Here is a 22,704-nt window from a genome sequence, read left to right as displayed (position 1 = left end):
AAGTTAAACATCTTTCCTACCCAGCTGTTTTGAAAGGATGTGTTTACAATGAACCCAACCCCAGACCAGTTTCAAAGGCCTATACTACAAGCTAGCAATCATCAATCTTTTAGCAAACACCAAGAAAAACATTGTGCCAACAACACAGGACTTACTGAATTAAAATTAGGTGCATACTCAAAAAGGTAGTAATACACTTTTACTCAGGACTCTTTGCTAAGTGTAATAATTTAAATACAGTTGACATTGAATGAGAAGAGAACCTGTCTGGGGAGGAAACACACACACAATCAAAGTTACACCATGAATTATGAAAAGTTCTAATTACAGTTGAATGACATTTCATTTTGTATTCAGCTGACTGGTTCATAAGAAATAGATTCATCACCCTGTATTTGGGAGCTTAAGTAAATTAATGTGTAGTTGCTACATAGTTCCTAGTGGTCAGATATGTACACACTACATAAAGCTGTGCTGCAGGGGATTCTTCTCATCTTTGATGGCACATGACAATTCAGAGTCAAGCACCATGAAAACTTTTAGAAATAAGCTTTTAACAATTAGTTTGAGCACTAAGATTTAGTTGTTCAGGGATATTTCAGGCAAAACAAAGAACATACAGATCAGGAATCATATGCAACTGCTACATATAAATGAAGTATATGAAAGTATAATAGACCTCAGTTTTGCACATTAAGCTGAATCATAGAAACATGCATAAAAAGACTACTTTGTGTACAACATGAGTAGCTCCTATAGTTTAGGAGGAAAATAAGCAAAAACATCACTTACACATTTGTCATCTGATCCACTGGCTATAAACCGTCCACATGGAGATACTGCAATTCCACATGGATAGCAGCGGCTACTGTGCCCTTCAAAACGACGTTCACACCTTCAGAGAAATTTCAGTCTTATTAACACCAACTACAAACTAGCTCTTTTACTGCCATTTTCATGAAATCCTGCTGCAGTCTCATCCGTTTTTCTTAGTCTACAAATTTACTGAGGCAAATCCACAAATTAAGTTTTAAGTATCTCCACAGTAGGATTTTGACAAAACTGAAAGACATTAAAGAATATTAATGACTAAAAATAAAATGAACACACAAAACTACCCCAGGACAATGCCCAAAACCATGCTTTGGCCTTGTTCAGTTTACAAAGATAGAAATATCATTAGTGTTTAGAAATGAGGAGCTGTGATGCCTACCATTAAGCTACCCCTAGTTAGCCGTCTCAGCAGGGAAAGCCAAACTCCCCTGCATTAAGGGGAGGGTGTTGTGAAAACCAGTCTGCTCTGTGAAGCTTTAGAAATCTCCCTCAAGTAATTTATATCAAATGAAGATCCATTATGTGGAATCATAACATAAATAATTATTGCTTACTTTTCTTATACCCAAATCTGGATATTTAATCTCTGTTGCTCTATTTACATTCCTACTCCATGCACTAATTTATTCAAGAAAGGCAATATCCAAATGACATTCCAAACTGATAAATCTAGCTATCTATCTATCCTACAACTGTAGATAGCTTCTTACCTATCTGTGTTAATACAATCTAAAGGAAGCAATGCATTTAAATTTAATGCAAGGGATTAATTTCCTACTTTTCATGCTAATATTGCAAGGTAGCATTGTGGAGTAATTTTTTGATAGCTGAGCACACTTGGCCCATTTAAAAATAATAATGTTTTTAATGAGATTAAAATTAATATCCATCTAAAAAAAATCCATGGTTGTAAAGAACTGTGATAGCTTTGTAGTCACTACAAAACTAAGGAAAAAAGTAGTATTTAGAGTTGCTTCAATGTTAAAAGACATTTTAATACAGGTTTCAACTCCATTCAGAATTATCATTTACATATGTATACCTCATTTCAGAGCTTTATTTTTACACCCACTAGGTATCATTTCAAAACAGACTTATAATAATCTGGATTCTTCTTTTGCTTTTATTATGAATGCTATCAACCTGCCCTTCTCCTTGCAAAACAAATTCATATACTTCGCCATAATACAGCTGTCACACGTTCTTTTTTTTTTATGTATGCTAGGTCCAGGAACAAATTTGGAAGAGTAACATCTCCTGCCAACACCTGTGATATACACTTTTTCCTGGCCAGTGAAATCACAGATGCTATGTTAATTCGATTGACTGAACCCATGTGCAGAAATCTCTAAATTTTTATACTATGTTGTTCTGTTTTAGACACGCATGTATGTGTAAGAATGCACTGAATGCCAAGTTGATTTCGTTCACCCAGGTGAAACAGGCATACTTAAACAAAAACATTGCTTTGTGACTGATCCAAAGGCTATCACTATAAAAAAGACACTTTTGAAGGCATGAAAATACATCATTTTACAGAGCCTACCTGAACTTTCACAGATAGTATATATTTGGCTGAATTCCTGTATAATGAAACTACTGATATCAATGGACATTTTTGAGTATACAGTCACCAGACTTTTCACCTCACACTAGTTCTACCCTAAAACTGTTGTAAATAACCCAATTTAAGAGAACACTACAGTTTAAAGAGAAGTAACTTATAAAGACAGTCAATTACTGTGACTAAGATGCAAAAACATTCTTCAACTTCAGTTTGCACATAGCTCTTGCATGAATATTCAGAGACTTTCAATAACCGATGGCCACATTTGGGCCATTGAATAACCTGCCTCTATTCGAGCTTCCTATTGACAGTAAAGGAGAATAATGGCTACCTCAGTCTCTTCTCAAATGCAACATTCTAACATATATGACTCCAAAGGTTAGGCAATGGAGGACAAGTCACAGAATATATATTTGATTTATACATTCAAAGAACTTTACTTTTTGAAAGGTAACTTAAAAGAAAACATAAAGGGTACAACACGCTTCCCATACCACAGCTTTCACAGAATCATATAATGACTGAGGCTGGAAGGCACCTCTGGAGGTCATCTTGTCCAACTTCCCTGCTCACCTAGAGTCAGTTGCTGAGGGCCGTGTCCGAACGGGTTTTGTGTGTGTCCAAGGTGTGAAACTCGACAACCTTACTGGGCAACCTGTGCCAGTGCTCAGTCACTGGAAATGGCTTCCAGAATTAGTTGTTCCACCGCCTTCCCAGGGATCAAGGTGAGGCTGACCAGTCCATAGTTCCCTGGGATCTCCTTCTTGCCCTTTTTGAAGATCAGAGTGACTTTTACTTTCCTTCAGTCCTCAGACACCTCTCCTGATCACCATGATCTTTCGAAGACAACTGAGAGTGGCCTTGCAATGACATCAGCCATCAATGAGCTGAAGGCAGGCTTTAAAGAAGACAGAGCTAGGCTCTTTTCAGTGGTGCCCACTGACAGGACAAGAGGCAACGAGCAAAAATTGAAATACAGGAGGCTCTGTCTGAACATCAGGAAACATTTTTTTACTGTGAGGGTGACTGAGCACCGGCACAGGTTGCCCAGAGAGGTTGTAGAATCTCCCTCCTTGGAGATAGTCAAAAGCCATCTGGACATGGTCGTGGACAACCAGCTGTAGGTGACCCTGCTTGAGCAGGGAAGTTAGACAAGATGACCTCCGAAGGTGCCTTCCAGCTGCAATCATTATGTGATTCTGTGATTAAGCAGCAAAGGCATTATTGTAACTTTGGGCAAGTCTTTCTTTCAAATATCTTAGACAGAAATAAGAATGAAGCATGATGTGTTTCATCTGTCTGCTGTTCCCCTTCATGGTCAGATGTGGCATTGCAAGATTGTGCCCTCAGTTAGGCTCCTACCAAACATTATTCATTGTGTAGAGTAGATCTCTCCCACAACTCAGCCTCAATCTTGTTCTTTCTTGTCTCTGCCAGAGTCCCAGTGGCACTGTTTGTGAATTTCAGAGTCCCCCCCAAAAATACAGCCCTTCTCAGTGCCTTTTCTCATTGTCACATATAGACAATGTTCATAGAAATGTTTGAAGACAAAGTTTCTTTTTAATCTTATACTTGTAAGATACAACAGCATCCCGTGAAAGAAATTTCCTCGTGAGAAAAATAAACAAAATTCATATATCCTCTGTCTCTCCTAAATATGCCTTCAGGATCACCATTCTTCCTTAAGTAGAGCACTGGCCATCAGGACTAGTTCTCAGTGTTTAAGACCTCATTCTCAGGGCCTGTAAAAGCCAACTTCCTTAATGAGGTGTTTCTTCTTCACAGAAGAGTCTCCTAATAAATCACTGCAAACAACTTCCTTTCAAAAGAGTTTGACTCCTCTGCATCTGTGACCAATAACTCAATTACTCCACCTATAAATGGATGCATAAGAACTAAGGATTCCCAGGCTTTCACTGATCTTTTCTCTCCTATACCACAGCAATATAAAGCAATGTCTGAGTCATAGGACAGTGCCACTTTTCCTTGTGCTAGTATGGCCACAGTAATAACTAACATCTTGGATTCTATTTTCTTAATTGTTTTCCTGTTCAACTTTTCCGTTATAATCAGGATGTATGTTCTATTACAAATACAGCTACTTCCCCACCCCCTCAAAATCCTACTCTAAAAAGAAATTTTAAAAAACTGATTCCAATTAAACTTTCTGCAGAATCCAATAGAAACTTGGTTATGCAATCTATTAACTCCGGATATCTCCAGGTATCACAGCAATGGAAAAAAGTCAATAAAAAATCCTAGAATAAATAGATAGATATTATGTGTACAATTTTAGCTTATTCTAGGAGTTCTCTTATTTCAGGCTTTTTTTTTTCCCTCCTGTTTTTTTTTAAGTAGCAACAGGTGGTGATCAAACTTATTTTGGATATTGCAAGCTTTACGTGGCCAGCTGGCATGCTGTCCAGCCTCCTAAGAATGCTTTTCTGGTCAGAGCTTTTCAGGGGTTACCATGACAAACATCTGGTAATTGCATGGGACACAAAACAGCCAAGTTTTCCCTATGATGTTCTCCATTGTACAGCTTTTAGTCTACATTCCAAAATATGTATCTTTTTATGTCGCAAACAACTTGCGGAATATTAGAAAAAAATGTAACATATTTTCTGTGTTTGTAAGAGAAAGATACCAAAATGGTGCATGTCTTTATAAATCAGGGAATACTCTTACAAATAAGTCTATTTCATTCTACTTGCTGCATTAAAAAAATACCTTGACTGCAAACCAAAGTTTTCTTTTTTTTAACCACTTTTCCTTGTATTCTATTACTTTGTCCCAGTGCTCTGGTATTTGTTCAGAGACCCTTCAGTACCAGCAGATCCATTGAGGCTCTACGAAACCAGAGTATAACTTGACAGTAGTAGTAGGTACCTTAGATGTTCTGTACACATGGGTTTCATTTTAAACACATACTGAACCCTTCACATAGGAACTCAGCATGTTTTCACCAACAACATCCAGCAGGGACAACATGTTCTGCATCCTGTATACTTTCATGCATCCCCAGTCCCAAACTTGGAGGAACTCCAGCCACTGCTTTATCCCTTTTTCCCTCAGAATCCGGATAACAAGACTCAAAGCTCCAGGGAAAAAAAGATGGCAAATCATGGGATTCTCATGTTCAGAAGAGACCAAGAAGTAAACAAATTCTGAGTATACGTATATGTGTATCTATCTTGCTCAGGATGATGTCAAGCAGTTAGTTCACAGTGGAGAAGCAAACTGAAAACTATCTGAAAATTGAAGGGCCATTCATTCAAACTGCATGTCTGACCCTAAGGCTCTCAAAGTGTAACTGTTAGAAAATGTATGAGATAAGTTCCATGTGGCTGCAGGAATTCTACTAAAATATGTTGCCAGAGGAGCTTATGATCTAGTTGCACAGGATCATAATACTAGTTGGAGATTTTACCTTAATGTCTAAAACTATCTTTATACAATTGGCAAATCTTTTCAGAGGCTGAAAGAGGATGAAACTGATTTTCCCTGGGATCATGCATCAAAGCATTATCATGCATCTGAGTATTCTGCAGAAGAAATTTAGTATGTCCAAGTAGTCCAATATTCTTCAAATATCTTCACTGTGGTCCAATAAGCACCCACTGCCTTTTTTCCAGAAAGAGATGAGGAATGGCTATTTCAGCAGCAAACAGCAGTAGAGCTGCTGAACTTCTATTCCTCAGCTGTTCAGAGTGTGAGTCAGAGGCAGGCTGCTGCTGCCACCAAAGGTGTTAGTGTGGTGGTGGCTGGGAGCTCCTCCCAACACCTTGCCTCTGCCAATCTCATTATCTGCAACAGTAACCTAGCAGCTGTCACATCTACCTCCCCACGCCTACCATAGCAGCAGCCCAGACCTCTAAATTGGACAGTAATAACTTTTCCCTGCTCTCCCCACTTCTGGGTAGATAACGAGCACATCTGACAGCATAGCACAGCTGTCCCATTCCTTCCTTCTAAATTAATTCCCAATTTCAGCTGTTACTGTTCATCCTGCTCTCTTACTCAACATTACATCAGTTCCCCCAACAAGTTTCCCATCTCTATATTTCCATGGCAACTAAAGAAGAGCAAATGCTAATTTCATAGAATCACAGAGTCACGTCATGGTTGAGGTCAACAGGCAGCTCTGGAGGATGTCTTATCCAACTTCCCTGCTCACATAGAGCCAGTGTGGCTTCACCAATGCTAAACAGAGGGGAAGCATCACCTCCCTCAACCTGCTGGCAACACTTCTCCCAATGCAGCCCACGACCTCATTAGCCTTCTTTGACACAAGGGCACATTTCTGGCTCATGTTCATCATGGTGTCTACCAGGACCCCCAGGTCCTTTTCTGCAAAGCTGCTTTCCAGCTAGTCGCCCCACCAGCATATATTGGTGCCTGGTGGTTGCACTTGGTGCCAAGGGGACTTTGCACTTCCCCTTGTTGAACTTCATGAGGCTCCTGTCAGCCCATTTCTCCAGACTGCTGAGGTCCTTCTGGATGGCAGCACAGCCCTCCAGTGTATCAGACACTCCTCCCAGTTTTGTGTCACCAGCAAGCTTGCTACACTCTGCCCCATCATCCAGATAGTTAATGAAGATGTTGAACAGGATTGGAACCAGTACTGATCCCTGGGGTACACTGCTAATTGCTGACCTCCAACTAGACTTCATGCCACTGATCACCACCCTCTGAGGTTCCCATTCAGACAGTTTTCAACCATCCGCACTGTCTGCTCATCCAGCCCATGCTTCATCAGCTTCTCTATGAGGATGTTATGGAAGACAGTGTGGAAAGCTTTACTGAAGTCACAGTAGACAATATCCACTGCTCTCCCCTCATCTACCAAGCCAGTCATTTTATCATAGATGTTTATCAAATTGGTCAAGTATGACTTCCCCTTGGTGAATCCATGCCGACTACTCCCAATTAATTCCTTGTCATTTATGTGCCTGGAAATAGTTTCCAGGATTAAATGCTCCATCACCTTCCCAAGGATTGAGGTGAGGCTGACCAGCCTGTAGTTCCCTGGGTCCTCCTTCTTGCCCTTTCTGAAGGGCCTTTTCCTCAGAAATTTATAGAAACTATGTCTTCTTGGTCAGCTAGAGATAGGAACAATTACTGAATAGATATTGTAAGGCAACATATAAAAAACACCCAAGCTGCAGCTACAAAGACAACTTGTGCCTTGTTTCACCTCATATTCTGCCAAACACTAAGTGTCTTAGATTAAGAAGTCTGCCGTTGATGCAGGTGTTCTTCCTTCAAAGGGAAGGCAATGGCTGATAAGAGCAGAGACAGAGTATTTTTTCATGTCTTGGAACATGAAAAGACCTGAGCAGCTCTTCACTCACCCAAAAATGTTTCTACGGGATAACTTCTGCAAAATCAGTAAATCTTTCTTCAATTATTCACCTAGCTTGAATGATCAGCATATTCATAGGCTGATTGTGCTCACAATCTAGCAAATTCATCATTGCATGGCTTCCCTGCACAGAGGTATTGACCTTGCATTACCTTAATCTGTTTATATAATACATTACAGAGCTGTGTATATACTACCTATGTTACTATCCCTTCCAGAAGTGGAAGGAATTACTTTCAAGTTAGGAGCATTGCTTAGAACATTAAGCAGCTTTTGGGTTCTAATTAACTACATGGATCACATGCTTGATAATTATCAGGACCAACTTATCAGCACTTTTTTTTGGAGCAGAAATAAAGGCATTCCTTAGTGTGCATTTTGCAGACCTATGCACCTTATGTGAGAACTAAATATAATGGTGAATATGCATATCAGAGTGCAGCAAAAGCAGGGCTGCTACAAAAGGGAAAATGAGTGAGAAGCCAATGGTGGTCATGGCACACTGTCATCACCGACCAGGGCACCATCCCACCATATCTGAACAGGGTGGGCAGAGTAGTGTGCTGATAACAAGGTCCATTACCAGTCCCAGAAAAAGTGAGGTGATGAACCAGGTCCAGGGTCCATCCCGGGAGTCCAGCCAGGAGCAGCAGGAGATGGAGGCAGATACAGGGCTGGAGGCAAGACTGCAACATGGGTCCGCTGGAGACAGAACTCAAGGCAAACTACCTACAAGGTAGGTCAAGGTCCATGCCAAAAACAAGGCCAGAGGCAGGACTTGAGACAGCTACAGTGACAACATAGTTCAGGCAAGGACTAAATGTCCAGGCCTGAGCTTAAATGGAGTGCCTGAAGCAAGGAGCAGAGAGTGTATGGGTGGGGGTCCAAGGCTGGTCAGGGCAATTAAGGCTCAGTGGTGCACTCAGGGCCCTTACACTGCAGTCGGTAACTTGAGTAAAGATACATCTGAAAATCTGAGACCAAGCCAGGCCATAAAATTAGTGTCACAAAGAAGGATGAAGCTTTACTGCACCATGACTTCAGCCACATTTTACTGATGAGCAAGGAAGGTCCACATCAGTGCCTAAAAGCTTTGCAGAAGATCTGAAATCCGCCTTGGGGAAGAAAAGCTTACTCTACTTCACATTCTAGAACCTCTCTTAGGAAAGTGACTCTTTGGAATGAATCATGCAAGGGAAACAGCAAACTGCTGCAGAAATCTGGACAGCTGATTTTTCTCAATATCAGCCAGTCATGAAGATGAGGGTATTCATGTAACTTTGCCAGTGAATGTGAGCTGGTGCTACAACTAAGTGTTTAGTCAATATTCTAAATGCATTTAATAAAGTGAAGAGGACAACACTTTGAATTGATAGTTTCCTCCTAAGATAATGAATGAAAGAAACTTCCTTTCTTCTGGATGTTTTAATGCATAGAATTATCTAATCTACAAGTGGGAGGAAATGAGAAATTGAAAGGATCCAGACTGGTAAAACAGAATTAAAAACTGTCATGTGAAATTTAAGTGACACATGAACATATTAAAGCAGCTGGTATTTAGTCTAGTCTGCCATTTTGGGTTGTTATGGGTTTACTGTGTAAGGAAACGGAATTTTCCTTAATTCCTAAGTTTCTACACTCTTTCTATGCATTGGTTTTACAGCACTGGGATGCCGAAATACATCTGTCTCTCACTGCCGTGTATGTTCATGAACATAGTCACTAAAAACAGGCAGGACTTGCAGATAAGGAAGCTTAGTGTATTGGATTTTTCTGATATATCTGGCTTGGGCGATCCATAGGACTTACCAACTTGTGTCATTCCAATCCAGACTTTCCCAAAAGATTCAAATTAAATGGTGGAGACAACAGGTACAGATCCCTATGAATCATTGCTAGATTCCTGACTTCAGAAGGAGTTGTGATGCCTCTAAAATGCATTCACTAGAGAGACAGCAGGAGGAGGTAGAATGGTAAAGTTTCTTGTGTCTTATGGACAACCAAGAATCTATAATGTTTCATCATAAAGAACACTTAAACTCCTTCAAAAAATGTAAGCATGCATCAACCTTTTGTACCTCCTGATTATTAAATGTTTGTCTGACTCTTTCTTGGTAATCCTGAAGCTGGTAACTGTAATGTTCTTCTCATTCAGATTCCCATTGCACCTCAGTCTAACTCCTGTGTTCACTGCTTCCACCTTGGACCCAAGAAAAAGTATTTTTACTTGTTCTCCAAGTAGCCATTCTTTTAGACAAGATAGACTTAAATTGCTCTTCACAATGTCTTGGAAGTTGGTCAAAGGTCATTATCTTACCCTAATGCATGTATTCATAAAGCCTCATAGTTCATTATCCTAACCTGGAAGAAGAGTAACCAGAGGTGGTTCTTCTTCCAAAAAGATCTGTTCTCCTTGGTTCTTCATTTGTAAGTCTGCTTTGTAGATTGTCTGCAGCTTTTCTTAGCTACAGTTATAAATGAGGAGAATGCAGGAGAAGTATAAAAATATTCAAAATCTTCAGATGAAACTTTACAAATCCATGCATCTCAAAGCACATGGAGCAGGAGTCTGAGTAAATCCAAAAGTCACTAACAGTGTCCAAGATTCCCTCATTTATTGGCAAGATGACCTGGCTGTGTGAGGTTGGCTGACAACATCAGAAAGTTAAAATGCCTTTTCTTGTACCACCTTCAGAGGAACCCATAAGACTTTCTGGCACTCTCTGAAGCAATCTTGGAATGCCTCCAGATCATCAATAGTGAAAGAGACAGATTCACAGCTTTATCCAGTAAGGATGATGAAAATGGAAGTTGCAAAACACTCTCACCAACTTCAAGAACAAAAGAAAAGATAAGTTAAATGAATTTTCACTGGAAAAAAATGTAGTTTGATAATACAGACTGAATGGAAAAATTCTTGTGGAACTCAGAGCAAAAAAATCAATATATTGAAAGCCTATAAAGCTGCAGGCCAGGATAACATGTCTGAAGATTTACTCTAAGCAAAGATCAAAAAAGAACCTGAGCATCCTGCTATGATTCCTCAGTCCATTATGAGAAAAGGAATGCATGTCAGAAGAATAAAAAAAGGAACCATCATCAAAGAAATTGAATAAAGAAACAACTAAGAGTCCCAGGGAAATTGTGCAGAGTTACTCTGAAAATTATTTCCCATGCTTTCAACTGCAGCTTTCAAGAGCACCATACTGGAGGTTTTTTTCCCTATTTAATCAGAATTTCATACTTTAGAGTATTATTAAATAAAGTAACAATGGATAGAACTCATTAAGGGCAACAAGCAGATTAAACAAAAGCAAAACAGTTTTCACTGTGAATGTCTAGGGCAAATATTTAGAACAAAATCAACAAACAATAAAGTTGACGTCTTGCAGTTAGTGTTGCTATCCACAACACTGCAAACAGTATAAATGAGAAGGTGGAGCTACCTTTGCTATATTTCAAGAACACTGGACAAAGATTTCACTAAACAAACCCTATTCTGGCAAACCCAAAGCAGAAACAAAGAGAGGTCATTCCAGAGGGACCATTCAAAACACAGTAATGGCTGATGCACCAACTTTACAAATCAACAACTTCAAGAGATTAAAGGTACTGGCCCACAATAAGATTGTTTAGGAACTAATCTCTCCTGTAAGCACCCAACAGTGCAAGGGATGAACTGGATTTGTATAGTAGACCTAACACTTCAGTGGAGACTTGTTCCAAGTTCAGATAGAGCTTTCCAAACTCAGCCATTTCACATTTATTTATGTGAAAAACACCTGGTGAACACATTAGGAAAAAGTGAACAGTTTTCTTCCTTATGAGAACTCAAGAATAGATTTTAAAATACAGAAGACTCAATCTCTGGTCTGAGCAATGAGAGAAAATTTCATTTTTTAAAATTGGGGTTTTTTTCCCCTGAAAGTTACTAGCAAGCGAAAAATAATGATTTATTTTCTCTGTTTCTTCTCCACAACAGTTACTACCATTGATCACTGTGTAATGTGTAACAAACACACACATATACATAATACCTAATAAGCACCCTTAAAATATGTGTCATTAAGGACTTGAATTACTTTTTTGAAGTTTGGCTAGTAGAACTCAGTGGACACTAGAATACATCAAGTTTGCCAAATTAAATATAGAGCAAGAACATACATAAATTATTCCCCTCTTCCCAGGACATATTCATTTAATTGATTGCCCAGATTTTACACTTTAACTATTTTACCATTCACCTGCTCTACTTATATTAGTATTTAGAAACAAAGAGACAGATAAGTGATCTGTGAAAACCTTTCTACTTTTTCATTACTCTTCAGCAACACAGTTTGAGCAGCTTATTAGAAAAACATAAGAAGGTAACAGATTCCAACCCCAGCAGTCTCTAGTTTCATTACTTTCTGACATTCAGTGCAGGTAATACAGCAATGCTTTTGGCAAGAATATATATGCCCCCTATAGATTTAATGTATTCTTACCACAGAAAGATGGAAATAAATGAAAGGCTCATTAAGCATTTCCTAAATAGAAAATTCAGTACTAGAAAAATTATATTACATCTTCCAATAAATATGTTTACATACACACAAAGCAAATATGAAATTATTCTTTAAAACTTAAACAACCTCCTGTCCAAACCCCTTTTCTTTTAAGCATAATTCTTTTAGCCTGCACAATAGAGATTCCCCAAGTATTTCCTTTCCTGAGCAATGTTCCCTCCCTGCCACTCTCTCCCTTTGTCCCACAGCTTTCCCAAGTACAACACTGAAAGGTTTTTAGAAAAAGTGTAGCATTTTATTCTGAGTTTATGATAATGTATTATGCAAATTTGTAGCACTACATACATGACTTGTAATAATGTTGTTACAATTACATTTGTATTTTAAAAGCTGGATCATACATTTTACCTCCTTTAGCAGTAATGACATGCTGTTTTGGAAATACCATTAGCATTCAGTTCAATATACTATTTTATATATACAATTAGATCTACAAAGGTAGGTGAACATGGGTCATAAATCTTGACCATTTAATGGCTTCCACATAACTACCAACAACTGAGGAACCACCATTGTGTTTGGCCTCTTAAAATCAGTAAATTCCAATTAGCCTTTAACTTTCTTTTTTAAAGGCCTGACTGTAGATCTGATTCCACATCCAAATTTCTACTGGTATATCACAGCAAGTATGACAATTCTGAATAAAGATAAAGCATGGCTTTTTATTCTGAGGTACCTAATTCAGCCTTACCTTAGGGTTCTTAAATCCCACAGTTTGATGCCATCACCTGCAGCTGTTGTCATGAAAAGATTGTAAGCTTCAGGTTGCTGAGTGCTGAAGGATGACCCCTGTAAAATATTAAATCCATTTCAGATAACTATTCTCATGGCGCTAAATATTTATAGAATCATAGAATCATAGAATATCTCAAGTTGGAAGGGACCCATAGGGATCATTGAGTCCAACTCCCTCATCCTCGCAGGACTACCTAAAACTAAACCATATGACTAAGAGCATCATCCAGACGCTCCTTGACTCTGACAGGCTGTATTGGGTTTGTGTGGCAAGGTTTTGGTAGCGGAGGGGCTACAGGGGTGGCTTCTGTGAGAACCTGCTAGAAGCTTCCCCTGTGTCCAATGGAGCCAATGCCAGCCAGCCCCAAGATGGACCCGCCACTGGCCAAGGCCAAGCCCATCAGCGACGGTGGTAGCGCCTCTGGGATAACATATTTAAGGGAAAAAAGTTACTGCGCAGCGGCAATTGCAGCCGGAGAGAGGAGTGAGAATATGTGAGAGAAACAACTCCGCAGACACCAAGGTCAGTGAAGAAGGAGGGGGAGGAGGTGCTCCAGGCGCCAGAGCAGAGATTCCCCTGCAGCCCATGGTGAAGACCATGGTGAGGCAGGCTGTCCCCCTGCAGCCCATGGAGGTCCACGGTGGAGCAGATATCCACCTGCAGCCCATGGAGGACCCCACGCCAGAGCAGGTAGAAGCCCAAAGGAGGCTGTGACCCCATGGGAAGCCTGCGCTGGAGCAGGCTCCTGGCAGGACCTGCGGACCCATGGAGAGAGAGGAGCCCACGCTGGAGCAGGTTTGCTGGCAGGACTTGTGACCCCACAGGGGACCCACGCTGGAGCAGTCTGTTCCTGAAGGACTGCACCCAGTGGCAGGGACCCACGCTGGAGCAGTTTGTGAAGAACTGCAGCCCATGGGAAGGACTCACATTGGAGAAGTTCATGGAGGACTGTCTCCCATGGGAGGGACCCCACACTGGAGCAGGGGAAGAGTGTGAGGAGTCCTCCCCCTGAGGAGGAAGGAGCAGCAGAAACAACGTGTGATGAACTGACTGCAACCCCCATTCCCTGTCCCCCTGCGCCACTGGCGGGGAGCAGGTAGAGAATTTGTGAGTAAAGTTAAGCCCTGGAAGAAGGGAGGGGTGCGGGGAAGGTGTTTTTAAGATTTGGTTTTATTTCTCATTATCGTACTCTGATTTGACTGGTAATAAATTAAATTAATTTTTTTCCCCAAGTCGAGTCTGTTTTGCCCGTGACAGTAATAGGTGAGTGATCTCCCTGTCCTTATCTTGACCCATGAGCCTTTCGTTTTTATTTCCTCCCCTGTCCAGCTGAGGAGGGGAGTGATAGAGCGGCTTTGGTGGGCACCTGGCATCCAGCCAGGGTCAACCCACCACACAGGCTTGGTGCTATGACCGCTTCCCTGGGGAATCTGTTCCAGTGACTGACCACCCTCTCAGTGAAGAATTTAGTTCATTTAGAAAATAAACAATAAAAGTTTGTTAGGTTATGTGATAAAAAGCTTGTCTGCACGCACACAAAGGAGCGCAGGGGAAAGTTGGCATGTGGAGGAACCTCGATAACCCAGTCAGAGAAATGGAGCATTGCCTCGACTCCTCTCAGTGTTGTCCCAGGACAGCCATGAGCCCTTTCGTCCAGGGGTGCCACACACCATGATGAGTCAATAGGATAGGCTCTCTAGGTCATCTCACAGACTGATGGGGATTACTACCTATCAGGGTATGGGATCCATTATGGGATGTAGGTGAAAATAATTTTGTGATTGCACAAGACATTATGGGATGTTTAGGGGAGGGATCAAAGAGTAGTCCAACATTTAATTATAAGCCCTGTTTAGCCCTGGCATAAGTGGGCACACTTTCCATTGACTTCAGTAGCAATTGCTTTCATTTATAACAGGACTGGTTGTGGCTTCGTATCTTTAAATAATTAAATCCAGTCTATCTTTAAACCTCTGATTTTTTAACATCCACATTGGCAAATCTTGGCCTTTTTGCTGGCTACAAATGTCTTTCTCCAGGGAACTAAATATAAACAGTTAAAACTCCTTCGTTCCTTTCCCCGCCATTCACATTCTTGATTTGGCTGAACACATCACAGAAACCTCAAGGCCATTTCCCGCAATCGGTGCTTGACTGCCAGGAATCTTCTATTCATTATGAAAACTGGTGTATAGCTGGAAAATGCTCCAGTATTTAGTCAACAGAATTCACCAAACGGCAAGACAAAGTGGGGCACTCGACATTAAAAAGACTATAGGAGCTTTCACTTACTTTGCTTTAAGCAGGTTTCCTTCCTAAACTAAGGATTACCACAGCCTGCTCTAACAGATGAACTAAAATGCACTGTGCAACAGATTTCCCAACGAAGTCTACACATTCTCACATTAGCTGTGTATAACTATAAAAAAAGAGTAATTGTAAAAGAGAAAGACAGTAGTTGCCCAAAGGATAGTATTCATTAAAAGTTACAGAGCACCCTTTCTTTTTGTGTTTTTGAAACTCTTACTCGCCATCCCTTTCTTCAGTCAGCAATGATCACAGAGTCCAATACAAAAAGTTCTACAGACACATACACATTTACTTAATGCACTACTCCTTTACTTTGGAATACACTAACTGTAAAGTGTAATCCCTTTGTTCCTTCCCTGCCCTGACATTTTGTCAGTAATACACTTTACAAATATAAAGCTATACTTGTATCTTCAAACTACATTTGCTACTGAATATTGCTGTAGAAGGCAAGAAAATATATACTAGGTGGGATAATATGCAAGCTGAATTTTGTTTCTCCCTTTGTGTTTTTATAGTCCATTAATTTATGATAATCTATGATTTATGAGAATCTAATGCAAAAAGTAGCATATTCCAACACATCCTTCAAGCTATATTCTTTCATTCTGACAGATAAATCACTTGCCTATGCCCCATCAGCTTCCTCATCCACCACTGTAATCCCTTCTCAGCTTCTCTCTAGACTAACTACATTGCAACTTCCACATAAAATTTGGCCCCAAGAAGGACATGGTACAACAGAATCCCTATCTCATTCACTAATTCCATATGAACACCATTGATATCATCCAAATAGTGCAGTTGGCTTATGCTAAAGGCATTGATCAATAGATGTCTCAGAAAACACTCCACATCTTCCAGGCAAGCACATACCTTCAGACAGGTTTGTCACTATGGCTAGGAAAAAGTTAACTGACGGAAACTGCTGAGTTGCTTATTACATTTTTCAGCCTTCACATCATGTACATTTCCTAATCAATGGACCAATGAAACGGAAGGGCCTGGGCAGAAAACTAGAAACTTTGTTGTTTCTCTGAAAGTGAATGTAGTCTATAACTGTGTTTGCTAGCAGAACATAATACCATCCAAATATTTGTGGTTGATACTGATAGATTGCTGTTCAAAGAATATGTTTTGCAGCACTACGAATGTATTACTAACACTAAAGCTCTGAATCTTTGTGGTCTGATCTCAAATTGCCATCTATTTCTGTATCTCAGAAGTTCCTAAACTCTAAGACAGGAACACAATTTTGATATTTCAATCAATCCATTTTACTACATTTCTTAAAAGTTAGTATGCAAAGCAATGGAACCATGAAAAGTCACATAATACTTTGGTAATCATTGATAATCAATTTTCATTACGTGATCTTATGTATCAAACCAAAATCATGAAGTTGGAAATCACTGGTTGAATAAAACAACTTAGAGCAGTGTAAATCCATTGTTACCAGCTTAGGATATTTGCCTTGTCAGGCTTGGTATAAGATGGCTAAGGACTACTTATCAGAGTGAGGTGAAGTTACTACAGCCAGAAGAGCAACATTTGCTCATTGCCTGAGAAGGAGCTTAATGACATCACTTGGGTCTAGTAACACCCTATGCTAAAATATCATAAGCAGTTCTGAGAGTAGGGTCTGGAAACCAGGCACAGGTTCAGGGAAAAGAATGGAGGGTCCCTCAACACCAGCCTATCACTGAAAAGTGGGAGATTTCCACCAGTTTCCTCAGGCTGAGGAGAACAATGAACCTCTTTCCCCCAGCTCCTAAGCAAACACTCTGAAAAGTAAGCTATTACATGAACCTGCAGCAGTATCACCACCACATCTCCACAGGACCATGTATTTAGCACAGTTTCCTGATGAAATGATGCTTATGCAACTGTACTGTCTGCTGATTCCCATTCAGAAATTTTTTAACCTGCTTCACTATTTAAATCCAATCTGACAGAGAGATAAAGGTCTTATGATAATTACGTTTCCACAAGATATATGTAAATGAGTAATGAGCAGACAAATTCAAACCAGCACAGCCATTAAGGAAAGTGGTTTTGTTTGACAAGCCATTAACCAGCCAACACAAGAGTAATTTAGAACAGGCGTGCAGTATGGTATGCCTCTCAGCCAACTAGTAATAAGGACATGACAAGAAGATAAGGTTGTGATAGGGGAGGAGTGTTTAGGGAACATAGGGAACAAAACTGAAAGTGCATGTGGTGGGGATGTGAAGGTTATAAAGAACACAATAGTCAAATCAGAGATTTTGTGGTGGATTTGGAAGGCAATATTTAAGGACACAGGCTTAAAATCCTTTAGAAAGGATGCTTAATTAGTTTTGTTACTGCTGGAAGAACCTGTATACAAAGAAAGACAAGCTTTGTATTGTCATTATATGGTATGCCCCGAGCACTTCAGGGCAAATTTGATGCCAAAATGCTTTTTAAGGAAACAAAAATACACTGAGATTTGGAATGATAAACATTAATATGCTCAATTAAATCAAGATTATAGAGGTTCTAAGCAAGCAGTATAAGGCCTAAAGTTCTGCAAGCAATTTAATTGTGGAAGCTTTAATCATATACGGAGCTTCAAGAGCTAGGCATGTCTTTTGTGGTTTCCTCTCCTGGACTTCAGTAAGCTAAGTTGCACTATTTTAGATCCAGGTTTAAGGGTTCTTTATATATCAAAACCCAAATAACTGTACTAACCTAAAGTAGACTACAAATGGGAAGTAATGTGTCGCAAGTAATAGAAATATATAAACAAAAATCTGGTAGTAAGCACACTACCCAGAATAACTTCTTCCCTAAGTGAGGGGTTTTTTGTTACGATTTTGCCTAGCTTCCTCTTTTCCTTCTACTGTTTTTCTTCATCCAATACTTTAAATTTGTCACAGCCCCAAAAGTGTAGCTCTAAACCAGCCTTTTTATAAGTTTCAGAATATCTATCTCCCATCTGAGAGATGCTTGCTACATTCTTGCTCTGATTTCCCTTCCCTGATGTTGACAAAATAACAAAAATTCACAACACAAAATACTGTTCTGTAGAATATAAGGAAAGACCTGAAGAAAACACAATCAAGTCACTGAAATACTATAGATGGAAAGGTATAGTGTGAAAATATTTATATATCTGTTGGCATACATATATATACAGTGTGTATATATAGACCTATGTTACTTTCAACCACTGTTGCAATTTAAGGTTTTCAAATCAAACAGGGTAGTATTAAGACATTTGGCTATTCCTACAGTCAACAGAGATAAAGAAGGGAAGATTAAGTACAGCAATATATACTTTCCATCATGATGCGATGCTAGTGTGCAGATATATTTTCACCGTATTCATTATTCTTCATCTCACTATAAACATATAACAACACAGGGCAGCTTCTTACCTTGTGCAAATATGGAAACTACTGTCTTTAAAGATTTACCAGCCAAGGGTTTTTTCTTACATTCCTCGCTGCTCTGAGTTACAGTAACAACTGTCCGATCCCCAGCTTCCATGCAATTTTTATAATTTTTCTTCAGCATTATACTATTGAATTTTTCATTTCTGAAGTAATCCTTTGCATTAAAAGCTGAGTTCAAAATGGGAAGACTTTCTAACTGTGCTGCTGCATTTAATTTAAAGACATTTAGAATTATTCTTTGTACTAAGGCAGAAGTCCCAACCTTCTGGGAGTGAGCTTTACTGATGCTGCTCACTTCCCTGCATTCTTCTCCTCCCTTGTGGCCACTACCTCCCCAAACCTAGTTTCTTCCAGTCCTTGCATCTGTCTCCTCTGGACCCTTGCAAGACACTAAGGTTCAAGGAGGTGAGAAGGGAAGACATAATCAGGGTAAAGGAGCTCTGGGAACAACAGTAACCTATATGGTTGTGGATGACTGGAACTGTATGGGGGGGGCGCGGGGAAGGATTCTACTAGAGTGAGGGAATTAAGTATGAAAAGGAGGAGAAAGGAAAGAGGTTGTAGGAGGTAGAGAAGTGAAGACTCATAGCTGCAGAGGCAGAGCACCTGTAATGATACAGAGAGATACAGCCTAGCTTCAACTGGTGAAATAGGTTTGGAGATGTAAACTGGCCAAGTGGCACAGGATCAGAGGCGCAGGCTTCAGCCATAGGCTTGTTATTCTGGAGCTCCAGCAAACTGTCAGGAAGCTTGAGGCAGTACAGTCATCACAGGGGTTGCCGGTGAGAAAGGGAGAAGAGCGACAAGATAGACAGAAGACAAGTTGGAAGCCCCATCTGGTTGCTGCCACTGTTCTTGTCTCCAGGGAAGAGGGAGAAGAGTCAGTAAGAATGGGCAGAACCACCACCAGATTCACACCTCACCTGAAAAGAAGGACTACTGCAGCAATTTGCTAGCCTACAATAGCAAACATTCCATGTACTTATTCTATATATGTACACTGTATGACTACGTACTCTACATTCATCTGCAATATTTCACAAAGTGTTAACCAGAACAGATACCTTGCATAATTCAAGCTTCAGATGAGGGACAAGTTTTCATCAACTGTACTTACATCTGTACAGAGGCTGCAGATTGAATATCTCAGGCAAGGATACAGTCTGATTTTACAACCTAATTACAGTCGGAAGATTCAAAACATTGCTGCTAAAGAAAGATAAGCTGTGGCAAGTAATGATTCAGTAGGGTGGTTTATCATCTTCAGCATACAATTACTGGATCAAGGCTTCATCGCACTGATAACTGCCACTGCAACAAGGAATGTGCTACACTCTACTAAACGTAAAGTGATGGTTCTGACCACCTACAGTCATTAGAGAATTTGGGGGGGGGTGGGTGAACTCAATGCTTTTAGCCAGTATATTTTGGGCAGATTTCAAGAGGAGCAACTATAAAGAATTCTACTCTGGCTTCATTGCAATTACTGTAGATTTTGATAAGCAAAACAAGGGTTTCTGGATTCTTGAGAGACAGAAGACTTTTACATTAATTTTATTTAACAGGCCACAGAGAGAGATTTTCAAAATTAGACAAGAGAGTAAGGCAACCAATTCTTAGATTCAGCTGATATTTAAATGTTTGAATGTTCCTCTGAACATTTCCCTATAGAGCATTCTAAATTTCCGTAGTGTCATGCAGATAATCTCTATCTTTACAGAAACGCTGATTTAGCAGCAGCTTAATGCACATACAAGTAATATGACAAGTTTAATTTTTACTCCCAGTCTATGCTTCTTGATTAATAAGTCATACAGACATAGCAATACTTAATCTTCTAAAGATATTTTCACTTTTAGAGTACTAAAATTCTGCAAGGAAACAGGAATTACAGACACCCACTAAAATGTGTGTCCCACCCCATCATCTTCTAAGAGTTATACTTTATAACAGTCAGTGCAGCCAAATCTTTTATATGAATATACATATATATATTTGCAATATTTCCTGCTAAACTGTTCTGGAGGAAGATTCAGAATACTGTTCTCTTATACATCAGACAATGTCTGCTGTGAAAAGAACATATTCCAAATTATTTAATAAGGTTAATCAAGTACACTGCAGGCTGAGTTGAATTTCACATATTGCCAATTCTTGCAAATAATCTCTAGAACAGACCAAAAGAACAATTTAAAATCAAAGTCATTACATTGCAAATTGTATATACTTGCTTACAGCTGCTGCTGTCCAAAACCAGAAATAACAGAATGTCATGCTGTTCACCTACTTTTCTAGAATATTCTATGTATTTAATAATTTGCTAACAGGTTTCTCCCACACTTAATTGGAACATATCTTCCTTAGTGTTTTACAAGACCTTCTAAATAGTTTTTCTTTTTTTATTTATTTAAAGAATAAATCTCCTGATCGTCCCCACTTACTACTGTCCAGGTAGCATCACAAAGCAGTCTTGGAACACGGAAACTGATCTGCATGAATCTAAACCAGAAAATGCACTTCAAGAATATATATATTGCAATCACTAATGAGCATTCAGTCCACAAGATGAGACTAGGGCTAGTCCAAAGGAAAGCCTTCGTAGATTTTGTTGTGTAGGAACTGGATCTTCATCATCAACTGTTTCACTCCACAGATTTGCTTCTATTGCACCACCCCTCATCACTAGCTAACCTTAGATTCCAAAGTGTTTCACACTTCAAACAGGATGCAATTTACACACAGGATTCTGCATATTTTTATAAGAAGATAAAATATTTTAGCATATTATCTTAATGTAAATGCACTGAGTTATATTTATTCTAACAGCTTTAAACTATACAACTGTAAAAAAATAGTTGATGTGTAATTTTCCTATTGACTTATCTAAAGTATTAATTTTATATAACTGAAAAAATAGAGAACCTTGATCTATAATTTTCCAAAAAAATGGTCCATTTTCTTGCTATACCGCATACATCTAGGTTTTTTCCCAAGTGAGTAGTTGCCCACAGCTTTAAAGTTTTTCTTGATTAAATAACCTGAAGCCACTAAGCTGACCAAGCAAAAAGAAAAGCCAGAACTTTAAGCCTATATGTGTTACAAATAGTATTGAAATAGTTAGCACGATTTTAAGTGTTTTACCAGATCACATCTCTCAAGAAAAGCCACAAAGAGTTCTACAGCAGTAGTAATAAGGAACTGTTTTAAACCCACAGAAGCAAGGACTTTCCAACTGGGAATGAAGAACCATACTCAACCAAACCTAACGCAGTAGGCATTCCAGCATGTATGGTACCATAAGACCTCCAAACATTCAAATAAATCTTCAAGTAAAAAAAAGAGCAAGGATGAAGGGTTTTAAGTCATCTATTCTATTGCTGTACTGAGCAATTTTTTTTTTTTTGGTTGCTATTTCTGAAGTTTCAGAATAAATCAGACAACTTCAGATTCAACTTTAGAGGAGAAGAGTCACATAGGGAAAAGTTCCTGCTGAACTACAGTATTACAGTCTGGTGCAAATAAGGCAAAGGGTAATATACACTTCCCTAATAGCAAGCTTGTTCAGTCATTCTCGCTGCTCCCTGCTTTCCACTAGAGAACAAGTGAGATCTGGGTGCCTTTATCACACAGGCTTATGACCTTGCCCATCCTCCCCAACATATCAAAAACTCTATTGATTACTACCAATTATATTTTTAGCCTCCAATTTCTTCTTTGATGGAGTTGTAGTGGTACTACAAATAAAATTCAATAAAGTAGTATATACCTTATTTTGGCAGATCTGATGGACTGATCTAGTATGAACTTCTGGAATCACTGCTGTGCTGCAGCCTGCATTGAGGTCAAAAACTTCCAATGCTCGGTTGCTGCCAGCTGTAAGTACAATATCTGTACAGTTCTCTGTG

The 22,704-nt window shown here is 39.4% G+C and overlaps 1 protein-coding gene across 1 annotated transcript in view; it reads right to left on the bottom strand.

Moving 5' to 3' along the window:
* WDR27 (WD repeat domain 27) overlaps positions 1–22,704 on the bottom strand; it is a 198,260-nt gene that overhangs the window by 139,600 nt on the left and 35,956 nt on the right. Inside the window, exons 20-22 of the mRNA XM_050893222.1 lie at positions 22,566–22,687; positions 13,026–13,123; positions 793–895 (exon numbers count right to left, since the gene is read on the bottom strand). Of these exons, the coding sequence (XP_050749179.1) occupies positions 793–895; positions 13,026–13,123; positions 22,566–22,687 (323 nt within the window). The remainder of the gene's footprint in view (positions 1–792; positions 896–13,025; positions 13,124–22,565; positions 22,688–22,704) is intronic.

This window comes from Gymnogyps californianus, chromosome 3 (genome assembly GCF_018139145.2).
Source record: "Gymnogyps californianus isolate 813 chromosome 3, ASM1813914v2, whole genome shotgun sequence".
Lineage (NCBI taxonomy): Eukaryota > Metazoa > Chordata > Aves > Accipitriformes > Cathartidae > Gymnogyps > Gymnogyps californianus.
Note: the sequence above shows the minus strand (reverse complement) of the source record. Positions and strands in the feature narration are given on the sequence as shown.